Here is a 20875-nt window from a genome sequence, read left to right on the forward strand (position 1 = left end):
GGGAGGGGGGCAGCAATTACTAGTGGTTTACATATTAGGGCAAGGATGAACAATGATACGGTTTGATAACTCTTTGAATTAAACTATCTAAAGGAATTTAATCTATGTTAGGGTTAATGTTAGGGTTAATTACAGTTAGCCTGTCAATTGAACGACCGATTCTGAAGGATTTGTTTTTGGGTGTGCCCATTTACTTTCATTTTCGAAACGTGTGTGTGCGTGTGTGTGTGTGGTTGTACGTGTGTGTGCGTTCATGTGCGTGTGTACGAGTGTGCACGTTTTTGTGTTTGAAACTGAGTGTGGGTGTATGTGTGTGTTTGTGTGTGTGCCTGTGTCTGTCTCTCTCTCTCTCTCTCTCTCTCTCTCTCTCTCTGAGATCTAGAATAAGGATTACACAGGGATGTTTTATACCGTTCGTCATTTTTGTTTTAGAAATGGACGAAAGAAACAGCGAGGTTGCTATGGACGGTCCCCAAGCTGTACACCCAGGAGACGAAACAAGCATCAGCATAAAAATAGACATGGGAAGAGAGCAGAACAACGAAGGGGTCATTCCAAACGAAGAAACGTGCGGAGTAGAATCTGAGCATCCTCCCTCACAGGGCCATACAGAGCAAGTGGACAAGCTTACGGTGAAACGTATTTTGGACAAACCGGACAAACGCTTTGTGTGTACGGAATGTGACTATAGGGCACTCTCAAATGCTCAACTGTCAATACACAAAAGAAAACATACTGGTGAGAAACCCTATACATGTGACCAGTGTGACTATGCTGCTGCAAAGAAAGGAAATTTAAAGAGACACATGGCTAAACACACCGGAGACAAGCCTCTCTTGTGTGGAGAGTGTGGGTACAGGACGACTGACATGGCTTTCTTAACCATACACATGAGAAAACACACTGGCGTGAAACCTTACAAGTGTGATCAGTGCGACTATTCTTCTGCACAGAAAGGCAACTTAGACCAACACGTGGTTAGACACAACGGAGAAAAACCCTACATGTGTGGGGAGTGTGGGTTCAGGACGGCTTTCAAGTCTTCCTTAGCCACACACATGAAAAGACATACAGGTGTGAAACCTTATAAATGTGACCAGTGCGACTATTCAGCTGCAGAGAAATCCACGTTAGGCCAACACATGACTAGACACACCGGCGAAAAGCCATACATGTGTGGGGAATGCGGATACAGGACGGTTACCAGGTATTCCTTAACCGTGCACATGAGAACACATACTGGTGTGAAACCTTATAAGTGCGACCAGTGTGACTATTCTGCTGCAAAGAAAGGCCATTTAGATTCACACATGGCTAAACACAACAACGAAAAACGCTTCATCTGTGGGGAGTGCGGATACAGAACTGCTCACAGGTCAAACCTATCACGACATATGATCAAACATACCGGCGAGAAACCTACCAATGTGACCAATTAATGTGACTACAGAGTTAAGGTATCTAAACAAACGCTTGAACAAACACACTTCTTATGCACGCAGTTTGCAAGTGGGACGGTTGGCAAGTCTAACTATCCGGTCACAAACAATACCAGCGAAGACTCAAAACACAACTGTGATCAGAGCTACTTTTCTGCTTCATCAAAGTAGTGTATACCTGAACATGGCCAAACACAATGTAGAAAAAGGAGAAAGAAATTATGGGTTTGAGGACTGCGGGTTAACCGGGACGGAATTTATATATATATATAGGCGCAATACAAACGTCGTCTATCAACGTGCACCAAATCATTGCCATCTTGAATTGAGTTCTTTCTTTTATATACTAGCTAACAGACATTTTCGTACAAAGGAGAGTGATGTCACGACCTGTAGCCAAAATGCCCTACCAAAGAGCACACAGTAGACAATCGGTTTTAACATGTAGTCAATTTAGTCAATAACAAATAGACGCTGATATTCTAGGTGATAATACTACGTGAACTAGGTGAATGTCAATATAACACTGCAGTCATTGGCATGATGCTGATTTTTCATATATCATATCCAACGTTGTTAGATTATCTTCATTCCATGTATTATAAGTAGTGGTAGCATTACTAATAGTAGTATATTATGCTAATTTACATTAACATGATTTATATCATCTACATCTACAACATCATCATCGGTCGGCTGCATTTCTGCGGTGCAAATATCGGTATTACAGCGCAGGCGCAGATGGCCAACTCAAAAGGATATGTGGCCTTGGTAAAAGTGCCTGAAGAATTTTTTTGGGATATGTTTGGACATTCTAACGCTAGTTTACCTTTATTCGCAGGGTACCCTTTATCCGTTCTTTTAAACAAAAATATATTTAGGGATATCAAGTCCACAGATGATGATTTCAAACTGCAATATTTCTAAAATAGCACAATTTGAAACTATCGATCATCGATTTGATATTCCAAGACACCCTGTTTAGCAACAGCGGATATAGGTTACCCCGCGGATAAAGGTGAATTAACGTTAATCATTTTTATATCTCATCAAGACCTACCCACATTCCAAATATTTAATACAGTCCATCCAGGCCTTCAAAAGTTATGCTGTCCACGCACAAACATGCACGCATTCATTCATACACACAAACATACACACATGAATACATACAAACATACACACATGCATATATGCAAACGTTGCCGAAAACGTCGCCTTCTATGGTAGGAAATGAAACGAATAACACAACCAAAGAACGGCGTCATTTTAGACAGAGTAAAGTAATACAGTTATGTCGTTAAACTGGACGCGGTAATCAGGTAAATCAACTTTGACCTTTGACCTCCACTGCGCTGAAAGGTCAGTTTGCCAGAACACCATTTTGATTGATCGGATGATAACGGGCAAGATCCTTGTCTTTCCAGTTTGCCGTTTATAAGACAATGCTACACATTAGCAGTCAATCAGCACCATAAACCGGTAAGTAAAACATTTTTCTACTGCCTATTCACATTTTCTGCTAATTCCTTGGTACTTTAGATTGTTTCTTTGAGGAAATCAGTGATCGATTTGTACAAAGGGGAGGGCGGCAGTAAATACTACTTGTTGACATTGGCAAGGATGAGCAATGATACGGTTTGATAACTCTTTCAATTAAGCGATTCTTGAGCATTTAAGGGGTCTTGCTAATTTTTAATCAATCACGATTTGTTTAATCGCGGTTGTATAATTAAATCATTTGTGTCTGTGCATACGTATCTGTGTAGTGTTTACAGCGAGGATCCGGAGCACGGGGTCAGTGTGTGAGTTTGAGTGCGTGTATGTGCGAGTATTGGTGCGTGTGCTTGACATCGACAAGGATTGACAATGTCACGGTTTGATAGTCTTCTGAGGGATTTGTCTTTGGAGAGGGGACAGCGAGGTTGCTATGGACGATCACCAAGCAGTGCACTCTTTATTTATTTATTTATTTATTTATTTCTGTAATCTTTATCCAGGGTGGTCCAAGCTCAGTGCTCTTGCACTGCTTTTCAGTGGAGCCCTGCGTGTTACATAAAAGGAAATTAAACATATTCATCACAAACATAGGCAAACATAAATAGACAACAACTCTAGCGGAACCATTCCATACGAGGAAACGTGCGGAGTAGAATCTGACCACCATCCCCACACACATGCCTATACAGAGCAAGGGGACACTCTCCCGGTGAAACGTACTGTGGACAAACGCTTTGTGTGTACGGAATGTGACTACAGGGCACTGTCAAATGCTCAGCTGTCAATTCACAAAAGAAAACATTCTGGTGAGAAACCCTTTAAATGTGACCAGTGCGACTGTTCTACTGCACGGAAGGGAGACCTAGACCGACATATGGCTAAACACACCGGCGAAAAACGGTTCATCTGTGGAATGTGTGGATATAGGTCGGCTCGCAGGTCTTCGTTAAAATTACATATGGGTAAACATACAGGTGTGAAACCCTATAAATGTGACCATTGCGACTATTCCTCTTCATATAAATCTGATTTGGATCGACACATAACTAAACACACCGGCGAGAAACCCTTCCTGTGTGGAGACTGCGGCTACAGGACGGCTGACAGGTCTGACTTAACAGTACATATTAGGATACACACGGGCGAGAAACCGTATAAATGTGACCAGTGCGACTATTCCACTGCACAGAAAGGAAACTTAGACCGACACATGGCTAAACACACCGGCGAAAAACGCTACATCTGCGGAGAGTGTGGATATAGGTCGGCTGACAGGTCTGCGTTAAAATCACATATGGTTAAACATACAGGTGTGAAACCCTATACATGTGACCATTGTGACTATTCTGCTGCACGGAAATTTCATTTGGATCGACACATGGCTAAACACACCGGCGAAAAGCCCTTCATGTGTGGAAAGTGCGGATACAGAACGGCTGACATGTCTTACTTAACCGTACATATGAGAACACATACAGGCGAGAAACCCTATAAATGTGACCAATGCGACTATTCTGCTACAAGGAAAGATTACTTAGAGAAGCACTTGATCAAACACACATCTTAGGGATATAGTTGACGGTTGCGAATACAGAACGGTTGACATAACTGACCTATGCGGACACATGCAAAAATTACAGGTGAAGATTCAAAACAAAAATGTAATCAGTGCGACCATTTCTGCTTCTTGGAAAAGTAAGGGAGATGGGACATCAGTAGACATTGCGACTAGTTGTGGACATCGACAAGGAGTAACAATTTCTCGCTTTGACACAATATTTGCATTGACCAGTAATTTAGACCTACACATGGTCGAAATAACCACTTGGCAGATGCCCGTTGTTGTTGTTTGATCCTTTAGAAGTTTTCATGAAAACATATTTCATGTCCAATGTAATCATTTTCATATCTTATCAAGATCAGCCCATAAAATAACTATTTGATACAGTTCTCCAAGCCGTATGAAGTTGTGCTGTCCACGCACAAACATGCATGTGCACGTATTCATACACACAAACATACACACATGCATACAAACGCTACCGAAAACATCACCTTCTATGGTAAATAATAAAACAAAGTATACAACAAGAACAGCATTATTCTATACCCCGGATATAAACAACAACAGCCCTCGTATACCATTTCGTCATTCACAGTTATGCGTTAATATGTTTAACTGTAAGGGTAATCAGGTATATCAACTTTGACCTTCGACCGGCATAGCGCTCTGAAAGGTCAGTTTGTCAGGCCGCCATTTTGATTTATCGGATGATCACGGGCAATAGTCCTTTGTTTCCAGTCTGGCCGTTTTTGAGACACTTCTACCCATTAGCAGTTAAGCATTACCATAAACCGGTAGGTAAGGCATTTCTTTACCGCGTATCCACTTTTTTGGCGTGCCATTTCTTTTGTAATTTAGATTGAACAAAGGTTTCTTTCAGGAAATCAGTGATCGATTTGCAGAAAGGGGAGGGGGGCAGTAATTACTAGTTGTTGAGGGCATCCGCCAGTGATTCAATATACAGCCTCTTAACAATGGGTTCCTATGCCCAAAAGAGGAGAAAGCAACTGTTAATAACTCAACTTTCTGACGTTACTGGCACACAAACATACCCTCATTTGAAAGCCCGACATCTCAGCTATCCAAACAAACACATTTCGGCATGAATCTAACGGCACAAACTTCCGGGAAACTGAAAGATTGACCCATGACCTCAAAACCGCACCACATCCCAGTGAAAAGGCCATGTGCTAGGACAAAAAAGTCTCAACTGTATACCCCCTCACAAAAATTCAGCTTTTTGGCCCTAATCAGAAAGTAGAAACCCTCCCCTGTCACACCCACCTCAAAACTGCCAGGATTTCTACCCATTTGACCAGGAAAAAAATCTTGAAGTTTTAGGCCCTGAACTATATTCTATGAGCGAGGCTATTGACACACCCAGTGTGTCAATAGCCTAAACAGGCTATTGACACACTCAGTGCACTATTTTTTTAAAATTTTGACACTAGAAACCACTAAAATGAGAAAATCTTACGATTGTATTTGACAGTCAACACTCTGAAAATACAAATGGCATTCTGTGTCCATCATCAACCCAAAATACGATTTTTTCACGCGTTTACGGTAAAGGCCGCATGTAGCCAGTCACAAGTATGCAAATGAGCTAACTATATTTAGTACCATGCAAACACCGCATTTGATCATGTTGGCTGGGTTTTGAACACGTTTCAGCTGGTACCGACGAATTCCTGCCGTTTGGGAGAATTTGCGGCCTCAAAACTTATATCACAAGTGAAGCGAAGTTATAGTTGTTGTTTTACTTCCATCATTTTTAATGTGAAAGAACTAAGTAGCGTCATAGCGAGATCGACCGCTAAGATGTTTGGATGACATAGTGGCGGGGAAATCTGCGCCGCTTCGACCGAAAAAAAAACGTGAATTTTGAGCACAAATAATTATACCGCAGAAATATGGTTAAAAAAACCCACATTTTATTATTTCAGGGGTCCCTGGTCCAATTAAAAAAAAAAAAAATAAGTGTACCGTCCAAAATAAGAACGTAGCGGGTGGATTCTGCCGATCTGCGGCTGAAAAAAAATAAACGTAACCTAAACATGCACTCTTGAAAATGCAGACCAAAAAGTCCAAAAGGTGGGATTTGATGGTTCTGGTCGCAAGACGAAAATATTCTTATATCAAATGGATTTTTAAAAAAGGTAAAAGGAAAATTGAAAACAAATTCCACCGCAGACTCGAACTGGGGTCAAAACGGGCAACAAAATTTCGAACTCCAACGCTTTCCCCACTACGCTACGGCCGACATAGACGATTCACGTTGACATTAACAGTTATCCAAATGTAGGGCATAACTTGAATACGTCTGTTCATTCGACGATTCAAAGATTCCAATGTCTAATCTTCCGAACAATGTCTAATCAATGTTGCTTGTGTAAAATAATGTCGGGAAAGTCATGTTACAAGCTCTGATTGGATGGTTGGCATCTCGGTGTGTCAATAGCCTGTTTGGCTATTGGCACACTCAGTGTGTCAATAGCCACAGCGATATTCTATTTGCATGGCGGATTGACTGGCGGATCCCCTTGACATAGGGAAGAATGGACAGTGATGGTACGGTTTGATAACTCTTTGAATCAAATGTTGGGGGTTCTTGATGATTTGTTAATCACGCGTATACACATAAATGGGTACTCAAACACGTATTACCAGGTTAAACATCTCGGAAGTCAAATATTATGTGGGAATATGAGTTCCCTACTGTAAATATATCAACAAAAATTTTGTAGTTCATGGGCTTGAAAATCATATTTTTGCCAAACAATCCCGCTAGCAAACCGGCCGCCGCTGTGTGGATGTATGTTTGTGTGTGTGTGTGTGTGTGTGTGTGTGTGTGTGTGTGTGCGCGCGCGCGTTTGTACATGCCTGTGTTTTGTTGGTGCGTGTATAAGCTCGTGTGTGTGTGCACGTTTTAGTTTGTCTGGAAGTGTGGGTGGGGAAGGCGTGTGTGATCTGTGATAAGAAATACGCTGTGTACTAATAAGGGGATGTTCTTTTCACCGTTCATCATTGTTGTTTTTAGAAATGGACGAAAGAAACTGCGAGGTTGCTATGGACGGCCACCAAGCTGTTCACACCAGAGATGAAACAAGCAGCAGCGAGGAATTAGACACGGGAAGGGAGCAGCACAAGAAAGGGGACATTCCATGCGAGGAAACGTGCGGGGTAGAATCTGACCATCCTCCCGCACAGGTTGAGCAGACGGACAGGCTTGCGGTGAAACGTGCTGTGGATAAACGCTTTGCTTGCACGGAATGTGACTATAGGCCAGCCAAAAAGGTTAAACTATCGAGACACACAAGAAAACATACTGGCGAGAAACCTTATAAGTGCGACATTTGCGACTATTCTGCTGCAAAGAAAGACAATTTAGAGTCACACATGGACAAGCACAGCAGCGAAAAACCCTTCATGTGTGTGGAGTGCGGATACAGAACTTCTCACAAGTCTCACCTAACCGCACATATGAGAACGCATACAGGCGAGAAACCTTACAAGTGTGACCAGTGCGACTATTCCGCTACACATAAATCTCAATTGGATAGACACATGGCTAAACACACCGGCGAAAAAAAATTCATTTGTGGAGAGTGCGGGTACAGGACGGCTGACAGGTCTTCCTTAACCGTACATATGAGAACACATACAGGCGTGAAACCTTATAAATGTGACCAATGTGACTATTCCACTGCTCAGAGAGGAAACTTAGACCGACACATGGCTAAACACACCGGAGAAAAACGCTACATCTGCGGAGAGTGTGGATATAGGTCGGCTGACAGGTCTGCGTTAAAATCACATATGGTTAAACATACAGGTGTGAAACCCTATACATGTGACTATTGCGACTATTCTGCTGCAAGGAAATTTCATTTGGATCGACACATGGCTAAACACACTGGCGAAAAGCCCTTCATGTGTGGAAAGTGCGGATATAGGGCTGCTGACTTGTCTTACTTAACCGTACATATGAGAACACATACAGGCGAGAAACCCTATAAATGTGACCAATGTGACTATTCTGCTACAAGGAAAGATTACTTAGAGAAGCACTCGATCAAACACACTTCTTAGGGATATAGTTGACGGTTGCGAATACAGGACGGTTGACATAACTGTCCTATATGCGGACACATGCAAAAATTACAGGTGAAGATTCAAAACAAAAATGTGATCAGTGCGACCATTTCTGCTTCTTGGAAAAGTAAGGGAGATGGGGCATCAGTAGACATTGCAACTAGTTGTGGACAACGACAAGGAGTAACAGTTTCTCGCTTTGACACAATATTTGCATTGACCAGTAATTTAGACCTACACGTGGTTGAACCTTACTTGTGTGGGGAGTGCGGGTTCACCGGGATGGGTTGGAACCTACCTGAAGTAGTAACTAATACTACACAAAGCCGTCTGTCAACGTTCACCAAATTTCAAATCTTGGTTATGCTCAGAAATGTAAGTTAAGCCGTTCCCTTTCTGTTTCAGCCCCAAGCCATTTGAACATATCTATTATTTATTTGATATAGGCTGGTTACTGTTTGAACATAGACATTTTTCGTCGAACGTATCTAAATGCATGTATTTCATACTAAGGGTGTAATTTTTCTATAATACTAGTAACTGATTCATGCTGATATTACTAGCTTAAAATGCTACGTAGTCATAGACTTTTTCTTATATCACTTGAAACGTTAGATTATATTCATTTCATTATTAGTAGTAGTTATATGAGTAGTAATATTACTAGTAGCAGTATAGTCATTATGCTTTACGTATTACATCTGTACTTATATAACTACATCACAGATGCCTTAGGAAGCGAAAACCAGTTAAACCAAGATGTACCAGTATGCAACACCATGCTTTAGTGGTTATGATGCAATCAAATACAGCATTCTTACATCTCTGTAAGTTTGTTTTATTCTTTGCCGTTATTTATACGTGTACTTAATACTGTAGTTTATAAGAGCATGAACGCAAAACATTAAGTGGTATGTTCTACTGAGACTTCTAGGGCCGCCGAACTTTTGTCATTTTGTATCCATTCTTAATTTTTATAGCTACAAGATGACTTTGACAGATGCTATCTGTGTATTTGTACTTTACCTGTACTTATTTTAGGCATAAACGAACCCAAAAAATATATATTACCAAAACTTCACTGGGCATTCTAAGACCTACAAAGTCTTTGCTAATTTGTGTATATTTCTAGTCTTTCTAGTAGTCCGAGATGACTTTGGCAGATGCTCCGTTGTTGTTTTGTTATCGTTTGGAAGTTTTCATAATAACATCTTTCATGTTTAATCTTATATCATCATTTAAATTTATCATCAAGATCAACCCACAAAGCAACTATTCAATACAGTCCATCCAAGCCGTCTAAAGTTATGCTGTCCACGCACAAACATGCATATGCACGTATTCATATATACAAACATACACACATATATACATACAAACACCACCGAAAATGTCACCTTCTAACGTTATGATAGGTAATAAAACAAAGTATACAACCCAAGAACAGCATTATTCTAGCAGAGTAAAGTAATACAATTACGTCATTATTATGGGTTAAGGAATATGTTCAACTGTACGGGGTAATCATGTGAATCAACTTTGACCTTCGACCTCAACAGCGCTGAAAGGTTAGTTTGCCAGGCCGCCATTTTGATTTACGGATAATCACTGGCAAATTTCCTTTGTTTCCAGTCAGGCCGTTTTTAAGACGATTCCACACGATAGCAGTTAATCAGTACCATAAACCGGTAGGTAAGACATGTCTTTACTGCCTGTCCACTGCTTGCCTGCTTTTTCCTTTGTACTTTAGATTGAACACAGGTTTCTTTCAGGAAATCAGTGATCGATTTGTAGAAAGGGGAGGGGGGCAGCAATTACTAGCAATTACTACATATCTAGGTAAGGATGAACAATGATACGGTTTGATAACTCTTTGAATTAAACTATCTAAAGGAATTTAATCTATGTTACGGTTAATGTTAGGGTTAATCACAGTTAGCCTGTCAATTGAACGATCGATTCTGAAGGATTTGTTTTTGGGTGTGCCCATTTACTTTTATTTTCGAAACGTGTGTGTGCGTTTGTGTGGTTGTACGTGTGTGTGCGTTCATGTGCGTGTGTACGAGGCTCGTTCTCATTTAAATGTCGAAATGCTGTCGCCTGACTTAACGCCTTGATATGGAGCAAATTATAGACAACATCACTGGTTCCTTTATTTTTCCACAACCCCTGTAATGTTAACAAAAGATGCACAACAACATTCGTATAGGTTGATGGGTTAGAAGATTATCATAGTCGCGGGTGGGATTTCACACCCTAAAAAATGGCTGTCGCCTGAGAAAAAACGAAGAATTCAAATAGTAGCCAAAAATGTAACAATTCAGTTCCCAGAATGATTGTTCGGTAGCTGAAACCAGCTGACCAGGCCCTCTGACCGATCACGTCAGATCGCTCCTGTCACTGATCTTGGAGGCTGTGTGAGGTGGTTTATGCCTGTCGCCAGATTCTGTAACAAACGTTACCACCACGAGTACGATGGTTGCCACGGTTATATTATTCACGTGTAAGACTAGACAGGGCCGTTTTTGTGACGATGTACAGTTTTTCTGGCTTTCTAAAGAAACAAGAAAGGGTTGTTAAATGTCATTTGTATCCCACCTTGCTTAACAGAATGTTGTACAGAAATGACTGTAACAAACGTTACCATTGTTTGATGCTGTCTAAGCTTTCTATTCGACCTGGTGTAAAAAAAGCTGCCCACTTTTTAAATGTTCCTAGGGACATCCACTTATACCTAAATGATGTAGCCAATAAGTAAGTCATTTCGAAGAAAACAGGGTAAAGTCTACTGTTGTAACAAACGTTACCGGTAACGTTTGTTACCTGCCCTGTAATGCATTACCAATGGGACCGAAAATAATAAGTTGCCATTTTTTGACTATGGTTAAAAGAGGAATTTTCCCAAACAGCCAAGTAGTTTTCAATGAAAATAAAGCCGATTTATTTTTCGACCAAAAAATGCCATTTTCGACATTTCAATGAGAACGAGTGACGAGTGTGCACGTTTTTGTGTTTGGAACTGAGTGTGGGTGTATGTGTGTGTTTGTGTGTGTGCCTGTGTCTGTCTGTCTCTCTCTCTCTCTCTGAAATCTAGAATAAGAATTACACAGGGATGTTTTATACCGTTCGTCATTTTTGTTTTTAGAAATGGACGAAAGAAACAGCGAGGTTGCTATGGACGGTCCCCAAGCTGTACACCCAGGAGACGAAACAAGCATCAGCATAGAAATAGACATGGGAAGAGAGCAGAACAACGAAGGGGTCATTCCAAACGAAGAAACGTGCGGTCCCGCCGGAGTAGAATCTGAGCATCCTCCCTCACAGGGCCATACAGAGCAAGTGGACAAGCTTACGGTGAAACGTATTGTGGACAAACCGGACAAACGCTTTGTGTGCACGGAATGTGACTATAGGGCACTCTCAAATGCTCAACTGTCAATACACAAAAGAAAACATACTGGTGAGAAACCCTATACATGTGACCAGTGTGACTATGCTGCTGCAAAGAAAGGAAATTTAAAGAGACACATGGCTAAACACACCGGAGACAAGCCTCTCTTGTGTGGAGAGTGTGGGTACAGGACGACTGACATGGCTTTCTTAACCATACACATGAGAAAACACACTGGCGTGAAACCTTACAAGTGTGATCAGTGCGACTATTCTTCTGCACAGAAAGGCAACTTAGACCAACACGTGGTTAGACACAACGGAGAAAAACCCTACATGTGTGGGGAGTGCGGGTTCAGGACGGCTTTCAAGTCTTCCTTAGCCACACACATGAAAAGACATACAGGTGTGAAACCTTATAAATGTGACCACTGCGACTATTCTGCTGCAGAGAAATCCACGTTAGGCCAACACATGACTAGACACACCGGTGAAAAGCCCTACATGTGTGGAGAGTGCGGGTACAGGACGGTTACCAGGTATTGCTTAACTGTGCATATGAGAACACATACTGGTGTGAAACCTTATAAGTGCGACCAGTGCGACTATTCTGCTGCAAAGAAAGGTCATTTAGATTCCCACATGGCTAAACACACCAACGAAAAACGCTTCATGTGTGAGGAGTGCGGATACAGAACTGCTCACAGGTCAAACCTATCACGACATATGATCAAACATACCGGCGAGAAATCTACCAATGTGACCAATTAATGCGACTACAGAGTTAAGGTATCTAAACAAACACTATAACAAACACACTTCTTATGGACACAGTTTACAAGTGTGTATACAGTACGCTTGGCAGGTCTAACTATCCGGACAAAAAAATTACAGGTGCTCAAAACACAACTGTGATGAGAGCGACTATTCTGTTTCATAGCAAAATAGTAGTACATTTCCCAAAATAAATGTAGAAAAATGAAGAAATTATGGGTTTGTGGACTGCGGGTTTACCGGGACGGAATTTATATATATATATAGGCGCAATACAAACGTCATCTATCAACGTGCACCAAATTTTAAATCATTGCCATGTTAAATTTAAGTTCTTTCTTTTATATACTAGCTAACAGACATTTTCGTACAAAGGAGAGTTCTTTCTGTGACGTCGCGACATGTAGCCAAAATGTCCTACCAAAGAGCACACAGTAGACAATCGGTTTTAATATTTAGTCAATAGCAAATAGACGCTGATATTCTAGGTGATACGAGGGGCATTCAATAAGTAATGCCCCTGACCCACTTCCAGTTGTCTGATCTAAATAAAATTTTGCATGTGTAATGAGTCATATGTCTATGGCTTATGTTGCAAAAAACAGCTCTGAACTAAGTGTGGTTACTGATTTACTTGTGTTTGAACTGAGTCAGGTGTGAAATGGACCAGGTGTGAAATGGAGCATGTTGAGTGTCGCGCAGTGATCCGGTTTTTGTATTTGAAAGGACGCACACCAAAGGGGACTTTTGATGAAATGAAAAAAACTTATGGTGATGATGCCCCATCATATGACCTTGTAAAACGCTGGCATCCTGAATTCAAACAAGGTCGGAATTCTGTGGAAACAGCTCCCAGACCTGGTCGTCCCTCTTCTGCCATTGATGAGGCATCTGTCGGAGGACCAACCTGGGATGTCCTACAAGAACGGTGTCCAGAGCTACATCAAATGATGGGAGAAATGCAAAACTCTGGGTGTTTCCTATGAAGAGAAAGAATAACTGTGCCAAGTTTCATTAATATCCTGCTATGGGAAATGGGTCAGGGGCATTACTTATTGAATGCCCCTCGTAATGCTACTTGAACTAGGTGAATGCCAATATAACGCTGCAGTCATTGACTTGACGCTGATGTTTCGTACATCATATCAAACCTTGTAAGATTATCTTCATTCCATGTATAGTAGTGGTAGCATTACTAGTAGTAGTATATTATGATAATTTACATTATCATGATTTATATGATATACATCTACATCATCATCATCATCATCGATCGGCTGCATTTCTGCGGGGCAAATATCGATATTACAGCGTAAGCGCGGATGGCCAACTCAAAAGGATAGGTGGTCTTGGCAAAAGTGCCTAAAGAATTTTTCTTGGGATATGTTTTGAATTTGGACATTCTAACACTAGTTCACCTTTATTCGTAGGGTAACCTTTATCCGTTCTTTTAAAGAACAATGTATTTAGGGATATCAAGTCGACAGATGATGATTTCAAACTGCAATATTTCGAAAATAGTTGTTGTTGATGTTGTCCTCGTTTAACGTCTATTATTTCGCTACCGTCCATCGACTTGATATCCCTGGATACCCTGTTTAGCAACACAGCGGATATAGGTTACCCCGCGGATAAAGGTGAATTAGCGTTAATCATTTTTATATCTCATCAAGACACATTCCAAATATTTAATACAGTCCATCCAGGCCTTCGAAAGTTATGCTGTCCACGCACAAACGTGCATATGCACGCATTTATAGACATAAACATGGTTTTACGCACATGTATACTTACAAACGCTACCCAAAAACGTCGCCTTCTAGGTAATAAAGAAAATAATACATCCCAGGAACAGCATTATTTTAGCAGAGGAAAGTAATACAGTTAAGTTTTATGTCGTTAAATTGTGGGGGTAATCGGGTGGATCAACTTTAACCTTCGACCTCCACAGAGCTGAAAGGTCAGCTTTCCAGGCCGCCATTTTGATTTATCGGATGATCACGGGCAGATCCCTTTGTTTCCAGTTTGGTAGTTTTTAAGACAATTCTACACATTATCAGTTACTAAGGACCATAAACGGGTAGGTAAGACATTCGTTTGCTGCCTATCTACGTTGTAAGAGTGTATATTTGTTTATTTGTATCATTGTATGTATGTAACGTCATTTGTGCTCGGGCGCGAGTGTGTACATGTGTGTGTTGTGTGTGTGTGCTATGTGTGTGTGTGTAACGTTATTTGTATGTGCGCGTGTGGTATGTGTATGTGTGTTATGTGTTCATGCATCTATGTGTGTGCGCGCACGTTCGTGTTTGTGCATGTGTGTGTACGTGTGTAATACGAACTACAGCTTGTTGTATTCCATATGAATAGAGTAGATACGTTAGCGTTCCGGGACAACAATGCGGGTATAGACGGCATGGGAATGTTGTTGGTTTTTTTATCTTCCATAAAGTTCCAATTTTGTAGGAGTTATTGTTCTTTTCAGAAATCGGCGAGAGAAGCGATGAGGTCGCTATGGACGATCTGTCAACTGTACACCATGGGGACAAGACAAGCAGAAGCGAGAAATTAGACACGGAAAGGCAGCAGAGCAAGAAATGGGGCATTCCACGCGAGGAACCGTGCGGAGTAGAATCTGACCATCCTCCTGCACAGGGTCAGACAGAGCAAGCGGGATTTCTTGCGTTGAAACGTACTGTGGACAGACGCTTCGAGTGTACGGAATGTGACTATAGGGCAGCCAAAAAGGTTAAACTATCGAGACACACAAGAAAATATACTGGCGAGAAACCTTATAAGTGCGACATTTGCGACTATTCTGCTGCACAGAAAGACCATTTAGAGTCACACATGGAAAACCACACCAGCGAAAAACGCTTCATGTGTGTGGAGTGCGGATACAGAACTGCTCACAAGTCTCACCTAACCGCACATATGAGAACACATACAGGCGAGAAACCTTACAAGTGTGACCAGTGCGACTATTCCGCTACGCATAAATCTCAGTTGGATAGACACATGGCTAAACACACCGGCGAAAAAAAATTAATTTGTGGAGAGTGCGGGTACAGGACGGCTGACAGGTCTTCCTTAACCGTACATATGAGAACACATACAGGCGTGAAACCCTATAAATGTGACCAATGTGACTATTCCACTGCTCAGAGAGGAAACTTAGACCGACATATGGCTAAACACACCGGCGAAAAACCCTACATCTGCGGAGAATGTGGATATAGGTCGGCTGACAGGTCTGCGTTAAAATCACATATGGTTAAACATACAGGTGTGAAACCCTATACATGTGACTATTGCGACTATTCTGCTGCACGGAAATTTCATTTGGATCGACACATGGCTAAACACACCGGCGAAAAGCCCTTCATGTGTGGAAAGTGCGGATATAGGGCTGCTGACTTGTCTTACTTAACCGTACATATGAGAACACATACAGGCGAGAAACCCTATAAATGTGACCAATGCGACTATTCTGCTACAAGGAAAGATTACTTAGAGAAGCACTTGATCAAACACACTTCTTAGGGATATACTTGACGGTTACGGATACAGGACGGTTGACATAACTAAACTATCCGGACAAAAGCAAAAAATTAGAGGCAAAGATTCAAAACAAAAATATGATCAGTGCAACAATTCTGCTTCTTGGAAAAGTCATGGGGTTGTGGAGCGTTAGTAGCCATTGCGACGTAAATAAGCTGTGGCTTGAAATGCTAAGTAGTCATTGACTTTTAGTCATATTTCGTACATCATTTCAAACGTTAGATTATATTCATTTCATGTTTATTATCATTTATATTACGAGTAGTAGTAGTAGTAATAGCAATATATCATGATATTTATCTGTACCTGCATTACAGATGTACCAGTATGCAATACCATGCATTAGTGGTTATGATGTAGTCAATAAGAACATTCTTATTATGTTACCTTCACAGAAGGGAACATATTGTTTTGCTTTGTTTCTTCTTCTCCGCACAAATAAGGTCAATGACTTGGACCAGACGGCTGCCACCATGATAACCGGTAAAGTAGCAGGCACCATGTGGTGTTCGGTTACATAATGTAGCAAATGTCAGATCTAGAGGGGCTTGGGCTGAAATGAAATTTAGACTACAACATGTGAAGGTAACATTCTGTATTTGCTTGCAAATAACACCTTTCTAGTATCTCTGTCAGTTTGGTTTCATTCTTTATTGTTATTTATACCTGTACTCAGTACTGTAGTTTGTAAGAGCAGGAACGCAAAACTTTGTTATGCCCTACTTCTCGGGCCGAATGACGTTTGCCATTTCGTATTCATTTTTAATCTTTGTAGCTTCGAGATGACTTTTGGTAGATGCCGTCTTTGTAATTGTACTTTACATGCTCTCAGTTTGGGCATAAACACGCCAAAAAATATTTATTACCAAAACTTCACTGGGCATTCTAAGACCTACCAAGTCTTTGATATTTTGTGTACATTTTTAGTCCGAGATGACATGCTCCGTTGTTGTTATTTTATCATTTGGAAGTTTTTTTAAAAACATCTTTCATGTCAAATCTCATCATATTCATATCTCAAGATCAACCCATAAATCAAATATTTGATATATCTTGATACAGTCCATCCAAACCTTCGAAAGTTACTAGTATGCTAGACTGAAGAAACTACCCTACAAGATCAACAAATAAATGCTGTACACGCACAAACATGCATATACACGCATTCATACACACAAGGACGTTCTATCACCTTGATACACACAAACATACGCACATGCATACATACAAACAGTAACACTACCGACTACCACATTAATGGTAGGTAATAAAACAAATAATACAACAAAAAACAGCGTTATTTTAGAGTAAAGTAAAACCAGGCAGCATAATCTTCAATTGGTTGAAGGCGGCTGCCTTAATCGAAAGAAGAAGAAAAATACAGTTATGTTGTTAAACTGTACGGGGTAATCAGGTAAATCAACTTTGACCTTCGACCTCAAAAGCTCAAAGGTCAGTTTCCAGGCCGCCATTTTGATTCATCGAATGATCACGGGCAAGATTCCTTTGTTTCCAGTTTGGCCATTTATAAGGCAATTCTACACATTCACAGTTAATCTGCACCATAGACCGGTAGGTAAGGCATTTGTTTACTGCCTATCCACTTTTTGTCTGCTTTTTCCTTTGTATTTTAGATTGGACAAAGGTTTCTTTCAGGAAATCGGTGATCGATTTTGTAGAAAGGGGAGGGGGGCAATAGTTACTAGTTGTTGACATAGGCAAGGATGAACAATAATACGATTTGATAACTATTTGAATTAAACGATTCCGAGGCATTTCATATATGTTAGAGGTCTTGCTCATTTGTTTATCACGATTTGTTAGACGTGTGTGTATACATCACATTTGTGTGCATTTATAGGGGGCGCGTATGTTCGTGTATCGGTGCATGTGCTTGACATCGACAAGAATTGACTATATCAAGGTTTGATAAGTCGGTTGAGGGAGTTGCCTTTGGGGAGGGGGTCTTGCAAAATTGTTACAGCTGTTTCACTATTGAGTGTATTGGTTTTTCCACATCTTCGATAAGGAATAGTGACACTGTGTAGTAGAGGAATATTGTTTCACCGTTCATCATTGTTGCTTTTAGAAATGGACGAAAGAAACTGCGAGGTTGCTATGGACGGCCACCAAGCTGTGTATACTAGAGACGAAACCAGCAGCAGCGAGAAATTAGAAACGGCAAGGCAGCAGAACAAGGAAGGGGACATGGAAACGTGCGGAGTAGAATCTGACCATCCTCCCGCACATGGCCATATAGGGCAAGCGGACACTCTTCCGGTGAAACGTACTGTGGATAAACGCTTTGTGTGTGCGGAATGTGACTATAGAGCAATCTCAAAGTCCGTGCTGTCAAAACACACAAGAACACATACTGGTGAGAAACCCTTTAAATGTGACCAGTGTGACTATGCTGCTGCACAGAAAGAACATTTAAAGAGACACATGACTAAACACACAGGAGACAAGCCTTTCATGTGTGGGGAGTGCGGATACAGGACGACTTGCGTGTCTTACTTACCCATACATATGAGAAAACATACAGGTGAGAAACCCTTTAGGTGTGATCACTGCGACTATTCTGCTGCACAGAAAAGCAACTTAGACCAACACATGGTTCGACACACCGGACTTACCAAGGGCAAACCCTGCTCAACTGCGCAGAAAGGTACTTTAGATCGACACATGACTGAAGACGACGGAGAGAAACCCTTCAAGTGTGGGGAGTGCGGATACAGAACTGTTCGCAAGTCTTCCTTAGTCACACATATGAAACGACATGCAGGTGTGAAACCTTATAAATGTGACCAGTGCGACTATTCTGCTCTAGAGAAACACAGATTAGACCAACACATGTCTAGACACACCGGCGAAAAACCCTACATGTGTGGGGAGTGCGGATACAGGACGGCTTACCAGAGTGACTTAAACATACATATGAGAACACATACAGGTGTGAAACCATATAAGTGTGATCAGTGCGACTATGCTGCTGCACGGAAAAAATATTTAGACCGACACAAGGCTAAACACACCGGAGAAAAACCCTACATGTGTGGGGAGTGCGGATACAGGGCGGCTGACAAAACTGCCTTAACCTTACACATGAGAAAGCATACAGGTGCGAAATCCTATAAATGCGACCTGTGTGACTATTCTGCTACACAGAAAGGCGATTTAGACAAACACATGGCTATACACACCGGTGAAAAACCCTACATGTGTGGGGAGTGCGGATACAGAACTGCTCGCAAGTCTTCCCTATCTCGACATGTGATCAAACATACAGGTGTGAAACCTTACAAGTGTGACCAATGCGACTATGTCACAGAGAAAAGGTATTTAAAGAAACACATGATCACGCACGCTCCTTAAACAGTTCACAGTTGCAGACACTGGACGGTTGAACAACAGTTGGCTCCATGAACAAGTAAGTTAGGCCTGGTCAAACAAACCGCTGAGAAACCCTACATGTGAGTGGAGCGCGGGTTCACAGGGAAAGACCTTACATTTAGCGGCAGCTACAGACTAAGCCTTCTATCGTGTATTTTAAATCGTTGTGGTTATGCTCTCAAGTTTCAGTTTTGCAAGTTTCTTCAACGTTCAGATCCTACCTAGACATACAGTTCATGTTTTTTGCATGTCACAGTCTGACGGCAACACATGTTCACAGTAAACGGCATAATACATATAAGAGATACTGATATTCTAGGTCATAATGCTACCTCAACTTGATGAATTTTGATATAACACTGCAGTCATTGACTTGGTGCTGATGTTTCATACATCATATCAAACGTTCTTTTTTTAGTAGATTATCTTCATTCCTTGTATTCTTATTATTAGCGGTAGCATGACTAGTACTAGTGTTACATGTAATATATTATGATGAAATACATGATATCAATTTACATGATTTGCAGTTACAACATATGTCATATGAAAAAGTAAAATCAACTGTTTGTTCTACCTGCGTTGTGCTGTTTATTTATGCCATATAAATATACAATACAAAGCATAGTTTAGAATATAGATTTCTAGCTTTCATCGACGAATCAGTTTGTAGTTTCTATGAACATCCAAATTTTATATCACAGCAGTTTTACGCCTAGCGGGGCCAACGGTTTAACTCCAACACTCGAAATGGCGAATACAATCCCTTACAACAAACCATGTCACCGATCTTGTTTATGTCCTTGGGAAAGGCACATTACACGACTTTCCTCATTTCACCCAGGGGGAAAATCAGTACCTAGCTTCGGCTAGGGCCGTCCCTCGAAAAGGACGTTAACTGGAGGTCCCGTGTTTGAGGAGAGCCACACCGCGAGCAGGTAAAAGAATCCACCGCACTTAGTGAAAAGAGTAGGGGTCCTTCCCGGTGTGAGTGGTTCAAACCTACCGTTCTTTGGCCACAACTGGGGCAATTACTGTCGTATTGAGGTCACTAGGCGCCACTTCAGACCCTTGCTATTTAGCCCCGCCTATTGTAAGCTCAGCCCCTGACTGCGATGAGAGAATAGTCGGTCCAACCAATGATAATAATAACATGTCG

General features: G+C 41.2%; 5 protein-coding genes across 9 annotated transcripts in view; all 5 read left to right on the forward strand.

Annotated features, from left to right (window-relative positions):
• Positions 1–4889, forward strand: part of LOC118408170 (zinc finger protein 160-like) — a 44376-nt gene extending 39487 nt beyond the window's left edge. Inside the window, exons 2-3 of the mRNA XM_035808807.1 lie at positions 433–1437; positions 3545–4889. Coding sequence (XP_035664700.1) covers positions 435–1437; positions 3545–4506 — 1965 coding nt within the window. The 5' untranslated portion in view covers positions 433–434 and the 3' untranslated portion in view covers positions 4507–4889. The remainder of the gene's footprint in view (positions 1–432; positions 1438–3544) is intronic.
• Positions 4890–5061: 172 nt separating this feature from the next.
• LOC118408211 (zinc finger protein OZF-like) lies at positions 5062–20292 on the forward strand. 3 transcript variants are annotated; one of them, XM_035808854.1, is made up of 2 exons: positions 5062–5297; positions 18413–20292. In XM_035808854.1, the coding sequence occupies exon 2, from the start codon at positions 18415–18417 to the stop codon at positions 19696–19698; it is 1284 nt and encodes a 427-aa protein (XP_035664747.1). In that variant the 5' UTR covers positions 5062–5297; positions 18413–18414; the 3' UTR covers positions 19699–20292. The 3 variants fall into 3 exon arrangements, with proteins under 3 accessions (XP_035664747.1, XP_035664745.1, XP_035664746.1); XM_035808852.1 differs by lacking the exon at positions 5062–5297 and adding an exon at positions 16915–17899; XM_035808853.1 differs by lacking the exon at positions 5062–5297 and adding an exon at positions 16917–17895.
• Positions 7546–9018, forward strand: LOC118408172 (gastrula zinc finger protein XlCGF7.1-like). The gene is made up of 3 exons (XM_035808808.1): positions 7546–8040; positions 8218–8484; positions 9004–9018. The coding sequence occupies exons 1-3, from the start codon at positions 7546–7548 to the stop codon at positions 9016–9018; spliced, it is 777 nt and encodes a 258-aa protein (XP_035664701.1).
• On the forward strand, positions 10124–13250 carry LOC118408229 (zinc finger protein 525-like). Of its 2 annotated transcripts, none has more exons than XM_035808885.1 (2): positions 10124–10286; positions 11744–13250. In XM_035808885.1, the coding sequence occupies exon 2, from the start codon at positions 11746–11748 to the stop codon at positions 12757–12759; it is 1014 nt and encodes a 337-aa protein (XP_035664778.1). In that variant the 5' UTR covers positions 10124–10286; positions 11744–11745; the 3' UTR covers positions 12760–13250. The 2 variants fall into 2 exon arrangements, with proteins under 2 accessions (XP_035664778.1, XP_035664779.1); XM_035808886.1 differs by having other exon boundaries at positions 10181–10290.
• On the forward strand, positions 14817–16870 carry LOC118408228 (zinc finger protein 525-like). 2 transcript variants are annotated; one of them, XM_035808884.1, is made up of 3 exons: positions 14817–14842; positions 15248–16307; positions 16546–16870. In XM_035808884.1, exon 2 carries the CDS (start codon positions 15277–15279, stop codon positions 16303–16305), a length of 1029 nt encoding a protein of 342 aa, XP_035664777.1. In that variant the 5' UTR covers positions 14817–14842; positions 15248–15276; the 3' UTR covers positions 16306–16307; positions 16546–16870. The 2 variants fall into 2 exon arrangements, with proteins under 2 accessions (XP_035664777.1, XP_035664776.1); XM_035808883.1 differs by having other exon boundaries at positions 15248–16870.
• Positions 20293–20875: the final 583 nt, after the last annotated feature.

Source organism: Branchiostoma floridae, unplaced genomic scaffold (genome assembly GCF_000003815.2).
Source record: "Branchiostoma floridae strain S238N-H82 unplaced genomic scaffold, Bfl_VNyyK Sc7u5tJ_1560, whole genome shotgun sequence".
In the NCBI taxonomy this organism is placed as follows: domain Eukaryota; kingdom Metazoa; phylum Chordata; class Leptocardii; order Amphioxiformes; family Branchiostomatidae; genus Branchiostoma; species Branchiostoma floridae.